The following is a 17,093-nucleotide window of genomic DNA, read 5'->3' as shown; positions in this document are numbered from 1 at the left end:
GAACACAGGAGTACAACAGATAGCACTGGCCAGCCTGGGCTATGGGACAAGACCCTGTTTCACAGTCAGCAGACAAACTGAACAATAGTTAGTCTCTCAGTCTTTAGTTTTATGGAGATTGCATTTATTTATTTATTTATTTATTTATGTGTGTGTGTGTGTGTAAATGAGATAGAGATAGATAGATAGATAGATAGATAGATAGATAGAGAGAGAGAGAGAGAGAGAGAGAGAGAGAGAGAGAGAGAGGTGGGATGCAGGAGCAGAAGAGAGGAATAGAGACCAAAAGTATGGGAAATTGCATTGGGCCAGAAGTTGTTCGGGGAGCAGCAGAGGTCAGAGAAAATGTCTTGAGTGGTCAGTTTAGAAATTCTTCACCTCTTGAAGAAAATCTCAGAAGATGGAAAAATCTCCTATGCTCGTGGATTGGCAGGATTAATATAGTAAAAATGGCCATCTTGCCCAAAGCAATCTGCAGGTTCAATGCAATTCCCATCAAATTTCAAACTCCATTCTTCGTAAAGTCAGAAAGAGCAATTTGCAAATTTATTTGGAATAACAAAAAGCTTAGGATAGGGAAAACTATTCTAAACAATAAAAGAACTTCTGGGGGAATCACCATCCCTGATCTTAAGCTGTATTACAGAGTGATAAAAAATGTATGGTATTGGTACAAATTCAGGAAGGTAGATCAATGGAATAGAATTGAAGACCTGAACTGAACCCATCCACCTATGGTCACCTGATCTTTGAGAAAGGAGCTAAAACCATCCAGTGGGGAAAAAAATAAACATTTTTCAACAAGTGGTGCTGGTCCAACTGGCAGTCAGCATTTAGAAGAATGCATTCTTATTGCCCTGTACAAAGCTCAAGTCCAAGTGGATCAAGGACCTGCACATAAAACCAGATACACTGAAACTAAGAGAAAGTGGGGAAGAGCCTTGAACACATGGGCACTGGGGAAATTTCCTGAACAGAACACCAATGGCTTATGCTCTAAGATCAAGAATTGACAAATGAGACCTCATGAAATTGCAAAGCTTCTGTAAGGCAAAGGACACTGTCATTAGGACAAAACGGAATGAGAAAAGATCTTTGCCAATCCTACATCTGATAGAGAGCTACTATCTAATATAAACAAAGAACTCAAGAACTTAGATGCTGGAGAATCAAATAACTTTATTAAAAATGGGGGATGGAGTTAAACAAAGAATTCTCAACTGAGGAATATTGAATTGCTGAGAAGCAGCTAAAGAAAAATGTTCAACATCCTTAGTCATGAGAGAAATGAAAATCAAAACAACCCTGAGATTCTACCTCATACCAGTCAGAATAGCTAAGGTAAAAAACTCAAGTGACAGCAGATGCTGGCAAGGACACTGAGATTGTTGGTGGGACTGAAAGTTAGTACAACCATTCTGGAAATCAGTCTGGAGGTTCCTCAGAAAATTGGACATGTAGGCACAGCTATACCACTCCTGGGCATATACCCAAAAGACACTCCAACATATAACAAGGACACATGCTCTACTATGCTCATAGCAGCCTTATTTATAATAGCCAGAAGCTGGAAAAAACCCAGATGTTCTTTTTTTTTTTTTTTTTTCGTACACGACAGACATTTTATTAAGGTTCTTCCACACAAGACAGTAAGATCAACTTGTTAAGCAGAAATATGCTTAATTGAGAGGCAAAATGGGTCCAAGGAAAATAAAAATTAAATACTTAAATTAAGCAAAAGGCACTACAGGACACCACCTAAAACCCACCACCTCAGAGGTAGGAGGCTAAGGAAGATTGAGCTACATCAGGTTACCTAATGTGAACATTAGCAGTTATACAGCAAGAAGCAAGTCTGCCTTACAGAAGAGTTTGTAACAATGATCACTGAGTCCAAGATATTTGGACAGGAAAGGGTCAAGATAGATGAAGGTAAAGCCAACTGGAAAGGAATGGGTGTAGAGAATCCAAGCTATAGGGTTAAACAGATGGCAATGGATCAGGCTTCTTCCTCCCAAAAGAATTACTGCATTGAGCTACCTGCCCCTGCCTTACAGGATGCTCAACAGCTGAACTATGCTTAAGGATGCTCAGGGTTCTTGCTGCAGTGTAGCATAGACCTCTGAAAATGTATTACACATGGCTGTCTTTGTTGCTAGTTATTCTGAATGAAAAAACCCCAAAGCAGTCACATGCAATGGAGTATGAGCTTTGTCAGTCCTTAGGACCTTGTGGAACACTCTCTTAACAGTGTATACATTTCTAACAGCTGAGATCAACTTAAAGCTGCAAGGCTCACAATATAAACAAGAAAGCCAGGATGCAACAATGCAGGTAAGGCATCCTAGCAGATAATAGCAATCTGTTTTTCTCCAATGTAGGCTAAAATCTAACATAGCTAATGTGGGATGTAAAAAGCTATACTGAAGCAAGCTGGCTCTTCTGCTGAACTCACCAATACCAAGAAAAACAAGGGATGGGGTTGGTTTTATTTTCAAAATGCTTCAGAAGTTATTATATTATAGAGGAACATGGCTGAACAGGTAGGAGACAGATTCTCCGTTGTGGGTTCTCCTGATGGCTTCTGCAAGGATCAAAGAGATGTCAATCACCTGTATTTTGGAGCAGTGTTTCATCTTGTCCTCCTGAGGTATGGTATTGGTAACTACTACTGCTTCGAAGCCTGCACTGTTGATGCGAGAAATGGCTGGACCAGAGAAGATTCCATGCGTCAAGATCGCATAAACTCTGGTGGCTCCAGCTGAGAGAAGTTTGTCAGCAGCATGGCAGATTGTACCACATGTGTCAGCCATGTCATCCACAAGTATAGCCACACGATCCTTCACATCTCCTACTAGTACCATGCGGTCCACTTCATTGGCCTTCTTCCGTTCCTTGTGAATCAAAGCAGAATCCACATTCAACCGGTCTGCAATGGAGGTCACTCTCTGGGCTCCACCAGCGTCAGGTGAGACAATGGTACAGTTCTTCCAATCAGATATATTCTCCCGTATCCACTTCAGGACAGCTGGCTCTGCGTATAAATTGTCCACTGGGATGTCAAAGAAACCCTGAATTTGAGATGCATGTAGGTCCATGGTGATAATATGATCTTCACCTGCTACAGACAGCATATTTGCAACAAGCTTAGCTGAGATTGGAGCCCGGCTCTTGTCCTTCTTATCTTGGCGGGCATAAGGGAAGCACGGGATGACTGCGGTAACCCGGCTGGCTGAAGCGATCTTACAAGCATTAATCATGATCAAAAGCTCCATTAGATTGTCATTTATCTCACCACACCCACTCTGAACAATGTAGACATCCTCTCCACGAACACTTTCCCCAATTTCCACACAGGTCTCCTGGTTGCTGAATTTCTTAGTCACCACCTTGCCTAGTTCCAGGCCCAGGCGGTCAGCAATTTTCTGGGATAAATCCTGGTGGGAGCTCCCGCTGAAGATTTTGATATTCGGCATCTTGGGCAACTACTCAAATGTGCTCAGTGGTCACTACTGCTGCTGCTGCTGCTGCCGCCGCCGCCGCCTCGGGAAGGGAAGTCAGCAGCAAGCCTGAACACCTACAGCACCGCGTTGCTACTCCGCCATCTCCCAGATGTTCTTTAACAGAGGAATGGACACAGAAAATGTGGCACATTTACACAATGGAGCACTATTCGGCTATTATAAACAATGAATTCATGAAATTTTTAGGCAAATAGATGGAACTAGAAAATATCATCTTGAGTGAGGTAATCCAATCACAAAAACAAAGCAAAACATAAAACCCAATCAACCAAACAAAAAACAAACCACATATGGTATACACTCACCAATAAGTGGGTATTAGTCCAAAATCTCGGATTACCCAAGACACAGTTCACAGACCACATGAAGCTCAAGAAGAAGGAAGACCAAAGTGCAGACACTTCAGTCCTTCTAAGATGGGGGAACAAAAATATCCAGAGGAGGAAATATGGTGACAGTTTGAAGAAGAAATTGAAGGAAAAGCCATCCAGAAACCTACCCACCTGGAGACCCAGTCCATGTACAGCCAGCAAACCCAGACAATATTGCTGATGCAAAGAAATACATGCTGACAGGGGCCTGATATAGCTGTATCCTGGGAGGATACAGATCATGACAAATACAGAGGCAGATGCTCACATCCAACCATTGAACTGAAAACAGGGTCCCCAATGGAGGAGTTAGAGAAAGGATTGAAGGAGCTGAAGGGGTTTTCAACCCCATAAGAACAATAATATCAACCAACCAGAGCTCTCAGAAACTAAATCACTGTCCAAAGAGAACACATGGATGAATCCATGGCTCCAACTGCATATGTAGCAGAGGATGGCCTTGTTGGGCATCAATGGGAAGAGAAGCCCTTGATCTTGCCATAGGAAAATGTCAGGGCGGGAAGGTGGGAGGGAGCAACCTCATAAAAGCAGGGGGAGGGGTATGGAATAGGAGGTTTATGGAGGGGAAACCGGGAATGGAGATAACATTTGAAATGTAAATAAAATATATCCAATATATATATATATATATATATATATATATATATATATATATATATATATATATATATATATATATATATATATATAAACAACCAGAAACTCTTCACCTTCCTGTCCTGTACAATGTCTTTCTGGTAGCTAGTTTCTACTTTGCAAACATGTGCATTCTTGCACTTTCCCTGATGTGTGTGTGTGTGTGTGTGTGAGAGAGAGAGAGAGAGAGAGAGAGAGAGAGAGAGAGAGAGAGAGAGAGAGAATCTTGTTCCCATTTAAATAACTAGGGGCTTATCTCTGTAGCTCACCTGAGGTAGCAGTGGCAGGTCACTCATTGGCCTCTTTTCTCTGATCTAAAGAGGGACAGAGTTAGAGATCTGTGAGCTGTCCAAGAAGTATTTGGGCCATTCAGGAAGCGTGTAATGGGATTTCTTCAAAAATAGGTCTGTGCAGAGAAAATAGACATCTTTAGAACTTAGCTGTTGACATTCCAGTGTAAAAGCCCAACAATTAATCTCTCTCCTTCTGGATGCCTAACCTATTAACTCTTCTTCACTGATGTCAAACTCTTTTCTTCAGCCTGTACTAACCCATTCCAGTATGTGTAGGGCTCAATGCCCCTTGAAAATGCCCAAGGCTACCAGTGGCAGGGTAGAGGGGACTGAAAGACCCTAGAGGAAAGCCAGCAGCATTTCTATGGTCAATGAGCTCACCTAAAAATAGATTTTAAAAAAACAATTGCTTTTATAATAGCAACCAAAAAAGAATAGAGTTAACCAAGAAGGTAAAAGACCTACGGTAGGTTAAAAACCATATGAAGAAATTGACGAAGACATAAACAAATGCACATGTATTTCAAGTTTATAAATTGAAAGAATTAATGTTAGTAATAGGTTCATAATGTTGACTGTCATTTTGACAGGCTTTAGAGTCACTTAAGAGTCAAACCTCTTGGGGTGTCTCTGTGGTAGTTGGAAAGGAGCCCTACGCTGGATGTAGACAGCCCTGCCCTGCTGGACTGGGATGCCTGTCTGAATCTACAAGAGAAGGTGAACTGGGCTCCAGCATTCATCTCTCTGCTTCTGTGGCTGCGAAGTGACCAGCTGCCTTGGGTTCCTGCTGGCACAATGGACTGGATCCTCAAAATGGTAAGCCAAAACAAACCCTTCCCTCCTTAAGTTCCTCATGTCAGGGATTTTCCCACAGAAATGAGAAGAGCAGCTGATACTCTGCCCACAGCAAACTACAGATGCCGACGGCATTGTTTTACAGAACAGGAAAAACAAAAAACGGACTGGGAGCAGACAAAGCATATGGAGCAAAAAGAACAGAACTGCAGTTGTCATATTGCCAGATCTCGAAACCGTGGGGGAGGGGTCACAAAAGTTGCCCATGGTATAAACACTGGCAGACATGTTAATGTAGGAAAGCCCAACGTGAAGATGGAGGTGTGAGAGATGTACAATGAGGAAACAAGAGTCTGTTTAGTAAATGAGGTTGGGACACGTGGATGTTCACATTAAAAATGGCTCCCCATGTACAAAAAAATTAATCTTAAATTGGATTGAATACTTAAACACAAAATTGGAAGCTATAAATCTACTAGGAGAAAGCATGGGGGGAAATGCCACAGTGCTTGTCTAGGAAATGATGTTTTAGAATTAAAGTCCTCAATAGCCCAGGCCCTCTCTGATGTCCTTAGATACCAGGCATGTACCTGGTACATATATGTACATTCAGCAGACAAAACATGTATACATATAAAATAAAAAATATTTTTAAATGTAAAGAAAATTTAAATGTAAAAAATATGAATATTCTTTAAAAATTAAAGTCACTGAAAGGGACCCTTTGTTCCTCCTCGGACTGTGAAGGTCTCAGCAGCCACCTTCCCAGTACTGGATAACATTCCCCTGACATTTCTTATTCAACTCTGAAATCTAAGAGGAACCAGGGGTTGGGGGGATACCCAGGGGATAACTGCAGTTTCTGGTGCTTGTGGTCTTTGTACCCATGAAGTAGGGTTTTTATTGTAATCACTACAATTCCTGATAGCTCTTCTCCTTTTTTCTTGAGCAGCGAAGCCTATAAAACCATCTGCCCAGGGACATCCCTGGGGCCACTCACATTAAGGATTTTCCTCCTTGGGTTACTGCCTGTACCGGGAGATCACAGACCTGTGTAAGGCTACACCATCATTACCAAGGGCATCTGAGTGGAGAGAAGTGAGTTCTGAAAAGACTAGAAAAATGCATCTTTTCATTTATTACTTATATTTCATACGTGAGTACGTGGTATTAACAACCTTTCATGCACCTCCTTTCTCTGCCCTCCCCCTCCCACTCATGGCCTCATGACCTCTTCTTTGATAATTATTATTCACACACACACACACACACACACACACACACACACACACCCTACTGTATTCATTCAGTGTGGCTTATGTGTATGTGTGTTTAGAACTAACCACTTGGGACTGAAAATGGTGGCCTAAACAAGACGTACGTAATGGCCTCCAGGCATAGGGCCCCATTCCTTTGAAGCTTGGGTGCGCATGGACTGTCTGCAGAGCTTAGCAGGTCCATGCTGAGAAGGGGTCTCGCCCCTCTGCTTTGATAACAGTCCAATCAGACATGTCCATAGTAGGCCAGGCGGCAACATCATTTTCGGAACATGGAGTCCATGTGTAGGATACACCGGAGATATCTGTCTTCATTTCCTCCCCTTAGACTGCCTTCTGGCCAGGCTCTAATCCAAGAAAAGGGAAGCAGACTGCTTTTTCCTGGTCTTCTGGTCTGTGTGTATTTCTTGGGATCTTCAAGGTACTCTGTGTCCCACCACCACCCACACCCCCAGCCCTTTTTACAAAGCCATCTTTCTCAGGGTTGTGCAGCTGACCTCCAGGCCTGAGGGCTGGGTCGGAAGTGTATCTACAAAAGCTATTTTGTCATATTCAGTTCTTTATTCCAATCTGTCAAGCTCAGCTTAGACTTCGATTTTGTCACAAAAACAGTAGGTATAATTCGTTCACGGATCAGATCAGTTTGCCATTTCTAATGTCATTAGGGTCAGAGTCCTGTACGTTTTTCTACCCTAGTGTCTGCAGGAACTCTTTTCAACACTGCTGCCGGATGGCTCAAGGCCATAGAGTGAGGGGCCTGAGAAAGAGAAAAACCCTTCGATAATGGGTTATAGAGCATGCGGACATTGTGGCCTAGCACTCTTTTCTGAACTCGACTGTCATTTTGATTAGCCTCCCAGAAGGGCTAATCAGGCCATACTGATAATTATGTTAAATACAAGGCCACATTGCTAACTACTTTGCTGTTGCAGGGCTTCCATCTATTGATCATCTGAGGGGTGTGTGTGTGTGTGTGTGTGTGTGTGTGCATGCATGCGCACGTGCCCCCTACACACCACTAACCTACTTCCGAGTTCTTTGATGCAAAAGTCAGAATTCAGAGTTCCTAAGGACCTTTGAAATCCAGACTTCACAATACAGGAGGAAAAACACATTTAGAAAAATGCCTGGACCTCCTCACAGTACTGGGCATCACAGCAGTGAGCTCTCGCCCATGGCCAAAGCAGCATATTTAGGTAATTACATAATCTCTCGGCACAATATAATAGATTTTCCTATTGCAGGCATTGTACCTTAGATATGCATTTCCTCCAGACATTTTTTGGCTTGCTTTATTACCTCGATTTCTTTTAGTCAATTATATATTAGCCTTTTTCATTTCCTTTGAAAAGTCAATAAAAACATAATTACCAAAAAAAAAAAAAAAAAAAAGTCCTGTTGGAAAAGGCTATCAACCATTTCATTGTCTGGGCCGCTTAAGAAATCTTTGTCTGTGGACCGGGAATTTCTTATTTGCATTGGCCCTGTCGTTGTGTATCTAGTCACCGTGACACAACAATCCGTTTCCTGAGCTGATGAGCCTCAGAGCCTTCTGAAATGAAGGCCATGTGGCAGATGCTGAACAGGTGGCCTATGTGGTTGGAAATTAACCCTTTTTAGCCCATCCCCTTCACTCCTCTCCCCCTACCCCCTCCTTTCCCTCTTTCTCCCTCCCCTTCCCTCTTTGTCTCTCTCCTCCCCTTTACTGCCCCAGAGTAGACAGTAATATTACTCATACACAGATTAAAAAGTGGATTTTAGATGAAATCCAATATTTCTAAAGTATGCTTTAGATTCAAACAACAAACGAAAGACGTTTGGAAAGGCAGCCTGTTAACAGCTTCATACCTCACAGGATCTGGTGCGTTGGTACCATCACAGGATCTGGTGCGTTGATACCATCACAGGATCTGGTGCGTTGGTACCATCACAGGATCTGGTGCGTTGGCACCATCACAGGATCTGGTGCATTGGCACCATCACAGGATCTGGTGCATTGGTACCATCACAGGATCTGGTGCATTGGTACCATCACAGGATCTGGTGCGTTGGTACCATCACAGGATCTGGTGCGTTGGTACCATCACAGGATCTGGTGCGTTGGCACCATCACAGGATCGGGTGCATTGGTACCATCAGTCTGGTCTGCAGGCTGCAGCAGTGAAGTGGGGCCAGGGATCTGTGTGATAACAAATGGCCCCAGGGGACTGAAAATCTAGTTAAGAATCCAGTTATGAAAACAGTTGGATACAATAAAGTATGTTTTTATCTATAAAGATGGCATATATTTCTGTGGGAAATTTGTAAAATATAGAAAAGGTAAGAAAGAAAATTTAAATTATGTCTCCTACCACCAAAAGTTAATCACCATTAATGTATTAGATAGATAGATAGATAGATAGATAGAGGGGGGAGCTTTATTTAAATTTGTTTTTCAAAATTATCATCAAACCACCAGACACAGTCACGGACTTTATTTATGCATATGTTAAACAGTTTAAATACATGCAATATGTGTGATTGCATTCTCTGCACAGATGCGTTGGGTACATGTAAGTTAAACAAGACAGGGAAACTCAAAGCAGTCAAATGACTTGCAAAAGTCACACGCCAGAATAAATACAAAAGCTACTTCCTGACCCCTTTCTCTGACTAGCTGTAAAATTTGTTGGGGTGATTTAATACTCACCTCATCCTGACCACCATTCGGTTCGAGAGAGACTGACACTTTCTCTGGTCCTCAGCCCTGTCCAGCAGTGCACTGCCTGTCAGAGGTGCTGCAGAAGGTGAATTCTAGAGGGAATGCTTAGCGGCAGATATGGCATGCATGTGTGCCACGATCAAACACAAAGAATCCCTCGTCCCTTGCTCGTGTAGAGCCTGAAGACACTGCTATGCAGCCCAGCCTCCATTCTAAGGCATGGTCCTTGGTACTTTAGATCCCACGTCTGTATCCCAAGTACATTGACATTTCTAACATAATGCTAAGGACCCTCAGTTGGTCCCTCAGAGCTAGTGCAGGTGTCTGGGGCACCACCTCCGGTGCATTCATTCATAATGTCCACAGTTATGACCTGCTGGCCCATTTCCATTAGACCTTGCTTTTCATGGATGGGGACTAGTCACTTTGAGCCAGCCATTCTCAACCTGTGGGACAAAAGCTCTTTGGCGGTCAATGAACCATTTGAAAAACGGGGGTCACCTAAGACCATCGAAAGACACAGATATTCACGTTACAATTCATAACAATAGCAAAATTACAGTCATGAAGTAGCAGTGAACGTAATTTTACGTTTGGAAGTCACCACAACTGAGGATTAGAGTAAAGAGTCGTGGCATGAGAGAGGCTGAGAAGCACTTTAAGCCTTCGGGACATAAGTGCTCACGGATATAATGCATGGGGCGTGAAGAGAACAGAGTGTTTCTTGATTAGATCTTAACTTCTGATGTGCCAAAGCCATTCCCTAGCTGTAGATCTTCAGGAGATTATAATAAAGGAGGGATAATTCTCTACTGAAGCGGTTCCCTAGAAACCCGGGCCAGAAGGTGGCACTTTGCGGCACACAATGGTCTCTCCACATGTCCGATGTTTCTGTGTGCTCATTTGCTCTTGTCTGGACACACAATATACTCCGAGAACTTGACTCTGTGTGTGCCTGTATATCGTCCTAGTCGCTCTCCTTCTAAGGACACTTGTCATCTTAGATCAGAGCCTGCGATGGCTAATTCTATCAACTTGACAAGATCTAGAGTCACCTAGGAGTCAGACCTATGGGCATGTCTGTGAGGGACTTTTCAAGACTGTTTTAGTTGATGTGGAAGACCTGCCCTTAAAAGTGGATGACATTGTTCTATGGGGTGGGGTCCTGACTGAAGAGAATGGAGGAAAATGAACTGAGGGCCAGTGCTCACCGCCTTCAGGACAGATGCTCTGAAGGAAGAGGATCAAAACCCATCCCCATAGTTATCCTCCGATCACAGATTGTCATCCCAAGTAACTCGCTGTGCCCTGAGCCCATCCATTATGGCCCAATGCTCTAGATGCATTCTGGTGCTGGTGGCACTGCCACCTGACTGTAGAGATAATGTGCTGGCTCAGATTCCTGCTGCCATGTCTCTCCGAGGCGGCACACTGTATCCTCAAACTGTGAACCAAAATAAACGCTCCCTCGAGCTGCTTTTATCTGGTGTTGGGCCATAGTAACGAGAAAGGAAATTAAATCGGGATTCATTTCTTCTAAGTATCTGATCTCCAAGACAATTCTAGTTCTTCAGGGGCACTGGAGGCTACACTTCAAATTATGAATTCTAGACAGAACATAGTTTAGGCCACAAAATGTTCTAGTCATTTATCTGAGGGCTCACACGATAGACAGCAAATATGATCAGGGTATGGCCAAGGTTAGAGTTAAGGAGCTGGTTGTCTTAAACTTGGTGTGTGATCCTTCCCAAGGACAGATTAGAAAATATAAGAGGGGTGGTGGGTGGGACATGAGTCTGTTGTTGCTTAAATAGCTCCAGGTGTGCAAAGTGGGTATGCCAGACTACCTTCAGGTATGAAGAAAGACATCCCCCTGCTGGGGGATACCACTGGGCACAGTGATAACCTGGCTCTGTGTTATGCATTGACGGAACTTTCCTTTTTGAACCATGTAATAGCTATTCCTGGTTGTCATCTTGACTATATCTGGAATGAACCACAATACAGAATTGGGAGGCTCACCTCTGATCCTGATCTTAAGGCATAGAGGCTATGAATCTTAGGACACTAAGGCAAGGAGATCTCTGAGCTCAAGGTCATCTGGGACAAAGCAAGTTCCAGATTCAGATGAGGTGGTCCACACCTTTAATCTGGGATGCACCTTCTGTTGGAGACCTACATAAGGACATTGGAAGAAGGAAGGCTCTCTTTCTTCACCTGCTTGCCTTGTGGGACTGAGCATCTGCTAGATCCTTGGGCTTCCATTCACAGCTGCTGCTGGCCATTGTTAGGGAGTTGGACTACAGACTGTAAGTCACCAACAGATTCTTACTATATAAAGACTACCCATAAGTTCTGTGACTCTAGAGAACCCTGACTAATACAGACTACTCCTGGGCCTCCACTCCTATTAGGATCAGAATCGAATTGATGATCTTAAGTGACAACACGGACCAGGTCTTGGGACAAATCAGTATGGCCTTATGAGTATCATTTGTCAATCAAATAATATGGGGTGGTGAACGGGGATAGCATTTAGATAATGCTATCAACCTGTAGCCAATCCAGAACAGATTCATGAGAACGCTCACTTTCTATCCACCATGTGCATACCCGACTCAGGTCCTCTCTCCTTCTTCATCTCTGTTTGTCTTTGAATCAATGGCAATGGTGTTCAGGAAACTGGGAGTGAATCAAGATTTAACAAGTGGGGGGGGGATATAAAAATCTCCCTACCCCAGTCATAGCCTCAGAAGCTGGGGCAAAGCTAAATTCACTGCTTAATGTCACTTACAGCCTTGAGCTGAATTGACTAGCAGTAATGTGCATCCTAACAGAGAGTCCCCAGGAGTCCAGGTCACTGTAGGAGGAGGGCTCAGAGACTCCAGGACTGGGGGTTCTGTGGGCTTCTTTCCCCTTCACCATAGCCCCCGACTCTGTATTGCCTGCTTCACAGTCCCAACTAGTATTTTCAGTCAGCAGGGTCTTCCTGGTTCCTTTCCTCATTCATTACCCACAAACCTTACTAAGGATGGTGTTGCATGTGGCCACCCTGAACTTCAGCTCCCCCTCCCGGGTTGGCTGGAGGAAGAATGTTCTGCACCAGTAGGGAGCATGATTCCCAAGACCCTTTATCATCTCCTTCCTAGACACTCATCTCCCCAAGGGGCTCTTCATCTAGATTATAACTGCTCCTCCAAGTTCTGACAGCCCTAGAGGATCGCTGCTTCTCAGCTTACCCATGTTCCAGTCCTTGGGGACTCTATCAGGGTGATCTGAGGTGAGCTCAGGGATCTCTCCTGTCCAAAGCCTGTCAGAGTGATCCCAAAGAGCTTAGCCATTTACCAGCCATGGTGGGCTGTAGGCCTGGCTCCCAGCCCCACATCCGTTCCCTCCCTTCTTCTCATATTATTTCTATTAGATAAAGCAGCGCCCCTAGCATCGGAACAATGCCCAGGGCAATGAGCCATGAGTTGAGCAAATCAGTGTGCTCAGGGAGCTGCTAGTTAATCGGTAATCTAAGCCAGGTGGGTAAACATGGGGATGGATTTGGACACACTCTCCTGGTGACTCATCTGTAATTTAAACATTGCAAAGCACCACCAAGGTCCAGCTCACTTGCTCTTCTCTTTGTCTTAAGAAGATGGGGTCTTCACAGTCAGCATAGACACAGGATCGATTCTCATTGTTTTCTGCTGGCTCTACAAATCAGCAAGGGGGACACAGAAAATCCTACGACTTATGAAGGAATAACATCCACTCACCCTTCGCATCCACAACTACAGGTGTATTTATCATATAACTGGTAATATCTCTGCAGAAACTAGTTTTGTAAAACTTGTATTTATTTTCTTCCTTCTTCTTCATCTTCATCTTTGTCTTCACCTTCATCTTTTCTTTTTACTAATGAGCAAAACCTTGGCCTCTTTTGAATTACTGAGTTTAATATTACAAACATAACTCTCGCTCTCTTTAGCCTCTCTTGACCTCTGGCTCTTACCCCTTTCTTCCTCCTTTCCCCATTCCCCCTTCTCTCTCTCCATGTGATCATGGCCAGCCTCTACTTCTCTTTTCCTCTTCTCTCTCTCTCTCTCTCTCTCTCTCTCTCTCTCTCTCTCTCTCTGCCCCTATTACCCTCTTAACTCCCCTCCCCATGCCTTGAATAAACTCTATTTTTTATTTTAAAAAGATTACAAACATAATGTAAAGAATGGTGTTCATAAAAATGTACATATGAGGGTCAGCGGTTCAGTGGTTAAGAGCACTGTCTGCTCTTATGGGGGGTCGGGGTTAGGTTCCAAGCACCCATACAGCAGCTCAATACATTTGTAATTCTAGTTCTGGGGGGATCCGACTCCCCCTTCTGGCCTTCATGACCATTGCACACACACGGTGCAGACACATACATGGAGGCAAACACTCATATATAAAAAACATCAATAGATAAACCTTTTAAAACATTTATGCACAAATATCTGAGTTGCTATGTATACACACACACACACACACACACACACACACACACACACATATATATATATTCAAGCATTAATATTGAGTAAATATACAGTCTTCTACACATACATTTGTAAAGAATGAAAGAATATACTAATAGACTAGGATTTGAGAAAATGGTAGTAATTATTTAACTAGGTTTTTCATAATAAGCATATACATTGCGTATATGATAAGAAAATTAACACTGTTTCCTTATTTTTTAAAGAACAAATTCGTTATTTCATGTTGACATGACACAATCAGGTTTTTGGGATAGAAAAACAACACAATCATCTTTGTTTGTTTGTTTGTTTGTTTTTGGTTCATTAAAAAATTTATTGAGAGTGGCTAAGGATACAAAGGTTAAAACATGGTGGAAGAGATGAGGCCTATGCACAAGTGGCAGGAAAGCAGTGAAATTTTCTGCATCACAAGAGTGAAAGGAAAATGCTTTAGGAAAACAAGATTGCTTCCAGCCTGCAAGGGGGAATATATAGCCAACCAGAAAAGGGGATTGAGATTAAAATAGAAGACTTTAGTCTGGATTGTTGATGGTACTATCTTTTTTTTTCCTTTTCCTCTTTCCCCATCGTTGGGCTTAATTTACTAGTAGTGCCCAGGAATGTTCAATGCACCTTTCTATACTTGCTTGCATTATTACCTTAATGTCTTCTACAGAACTAGGTCCTTTTAGTGTTTTAGGAATTTTTTCCTGTTTTTTTGAAGGACTCTTGACCCTTTGATCTTGGTGTTGATGGTTATAAGACTTTTCCATTTTGGTTTGATTTTTGTGCACTTTTGGCTGGGGTATCTCATACATGTTTCTTCACTGGAACCTTTTCTTCAGTTTCCTCTTCATCAAAATCATCATCATCTTCATGTCCTCATCATCCTCATCAGCCTCATCATCAACCTCATCATCTTTATCAAGCTTTACAATTTTCTGTGGGACCTTGTTACCACCCCCAGGAGCAGATCTCTTTCCAGACATGCCTAAGAGTCTTATATATTTTTCATCTTCATCTTCTGACTCTACATCTTCCTCTATGACTGCTAGGTGCTGTCCACTAATGTGCACCAGCCCTGAACCACACTTCAATCCTAAGACCACAGGTGGAGTAATTTTGAAGCCCCCGAGGGAAACTGTTGGTTATGCAGATATTTTCTAAGTTGCCAGTGTTACTTTAATTGGACTGCCTTCATTGTCCATTGCTTCTGCCTCGACGACATGTAATTTGTCTTTGCCCCGCCCCTAAACTAACCATTCTTAATGACAACTGGTGCGCGTTTTCATCATGATCCACTTTGAAGTGATAGTCTTTGTCAGCCTTTAGTTCACAACTGACAACGTAACTCTGAGGCTTAAGAGGGCTCATGACCAACGAGTCTTCCATGAGGTGGAGGCGTGCACTTTAGTGTGGGAGAAGCCGGACAAAAAACTGTCCCACAGAACAAATACGCAGGTTGGGATCACGCCCCACAATCGTCTTCTTGAGGGTGACTCTGAGTTTCACTTTATTGTTAGCTCTCTGTCTCTCACTCAACCAACTGAACAAGACACACTGAAACAGTGGCACGGGGTCCCCTGTTTCTATTGCACTGAGCCTATGCTAAAGATTGAGGCTAATATGGGCTGAAGACTGCTGCCCTGCTGTGCAGCCCTTCCCTGAGAAACACTGGTCTTGGAGCCAGAGCTGCTGGGAAGCCTCGGAAGCCTTATGACCGTGGGCTACCAGCCTTGCTGCAGCTGTTTTTCGTCTTCCTACTTCCTCCTCAGGGAGAGAATGTCTGTGTCTGCCATCTGTCCCTCCTCCAGGATGTCCTCTAGGTCACTTCCATCCTTATCCACCTGGGCCTCTGCTCTGTGTTCTGTGATTGTGGCACTGGCCCATAGGACTTTTAGGTAGTTGAATTGGACACCATTGTGTGCAGGAACCAGCTGGCAGATGTCTCCAAAGGGCTCTGAGCTGATCGTTTCCCGTAACTAGAAAGATAGATTTCTCCTTTGGGGAGTTTTCCTACTCTGTGTGGAACACATCTTCGTCTGCTCATTGTGACTTAGAGAACACAACATGAGAACTCTTCTTCCAGACTAATGAGCCATGAATACCCGACCCCGGTCCTCTCCAGTACACTTTCATAGCTCTCCCTCCTGGGTGTGCATCTTCATGCTTCTGCCTGACTCAGACTTGGGCATTGCTTCCCTCATCCGCCCATTTGAATCTCATGCATCCTGCAAATCCTCTTTCAGACGTCATTACCCCATGGCTTCCTGTCACCACCCAAATTCACCTTTCCCCCTTGTCTGAAAATTCCCCTGGTTTGAATATATGTAAAATGTTTTTTAAAAGGACAATATCAGATGCAAGGTAAGAAGAGACAAGCCTGGGGAATCTGACAGCTCCCTCTTTCTATTCTAATAAAAACGGTGAAATCAGCACTGAAATTCAGGAATCCGTGTACGGGTTCTTTCTATGACAGAAATGACAGACTATATCATCATGGTGTCCTCCAGACACTACACAGAAATAGTGACAAACTTCAGGAAAAAGGCCTCAGAGTTTCTCCTCATGACAGGAAAGAGTAGGAGTTGGAGATAATGTGGTACTTCATCAACAACTCAGAGTCTAGACAGAGAGATTTCCCACACAGGGTAAAACAAAACTCTGAGAGGCACACCATTTTCTCAAAACGTGTGTTATTGTAAAGGAAAGGGCTCTACGCTTGTTCCTGGGCAGGAATGTCTGGATTTGAGCTTTTCTCCCTGAAGAGGGCTGGAAAGGGACCAGGAGGTATTTGCTTCACATGGATAATATCAGTTCCGTAGGTCTTCCTTCTCTTTTGGGTCATTGGCAACCAGCCCATGAAGACAGATTAAGCAAAGTTCACAAGCAGAGTTTCACATGGCCGGTGAGTATGAGCGAATGGTAATAATGACATACCGGGACCAGCTTTGAGGAGACACATGAACTTTACTT

At 43.4% G+C, this 17,093-nt stretch overlaps 1 protein-coding gene and 1 pseudogene across 2 annotated transcripts; both read right to left on the bottom strand.

Annotated features, from left to right (window-relative positions):
- Positions 1–2,519: 2,519 nt before the first annotated feature.
- On the bottom strand, positions 2,520–3,476 carry LOC308429482 (ribose-phosphate pyrophosphokinase 1-like; the record flags this gene model as incomplete). Its single annotated transcript, XM_080928338.1, has 1 exon — positions 2,520–3,476. One exon carries the CDS (start codon positions 3,474–3,476, stop codon positions 2,520–2,522), a length of 957 nt encoding a protein of 318 aa, XP_080784464.1.
- Positions 3,477–13,253: 9,777 nt separating this feature from the next.
- LOC308429906 (nucleophosmin-like) lies at positions 13,254–15,509 on the bottom strand (annotated as a pseudogene). Its single transcript has 3 exons — positions 14,937–15,509; positions 14,723–14,852; positions 13,254–13,319 (listed from the first exon to the last, which is right to left on the bottom strand). The product of its transcript is annotated as a nucleophosmin-like (transcript).
- Positions 15,510–17,093: the final 1,584 nt, after the last annotated feature.

The sequence above is a fragment of the Micromys minutus genome (assembly GCF_963924665.1).
Source record: "Micromys minutus genome assembly, chromosome: 14".
NCBI lineage: Eukaryota > Metazoa > Chordata > Mammalia > Rodentia > Muridae > Micromys > Micromys minutus.
Note: the sequence above shows the minus strand (reverse complement) of the source record. Positions and strands in the feature narration are given on the sequence as shown.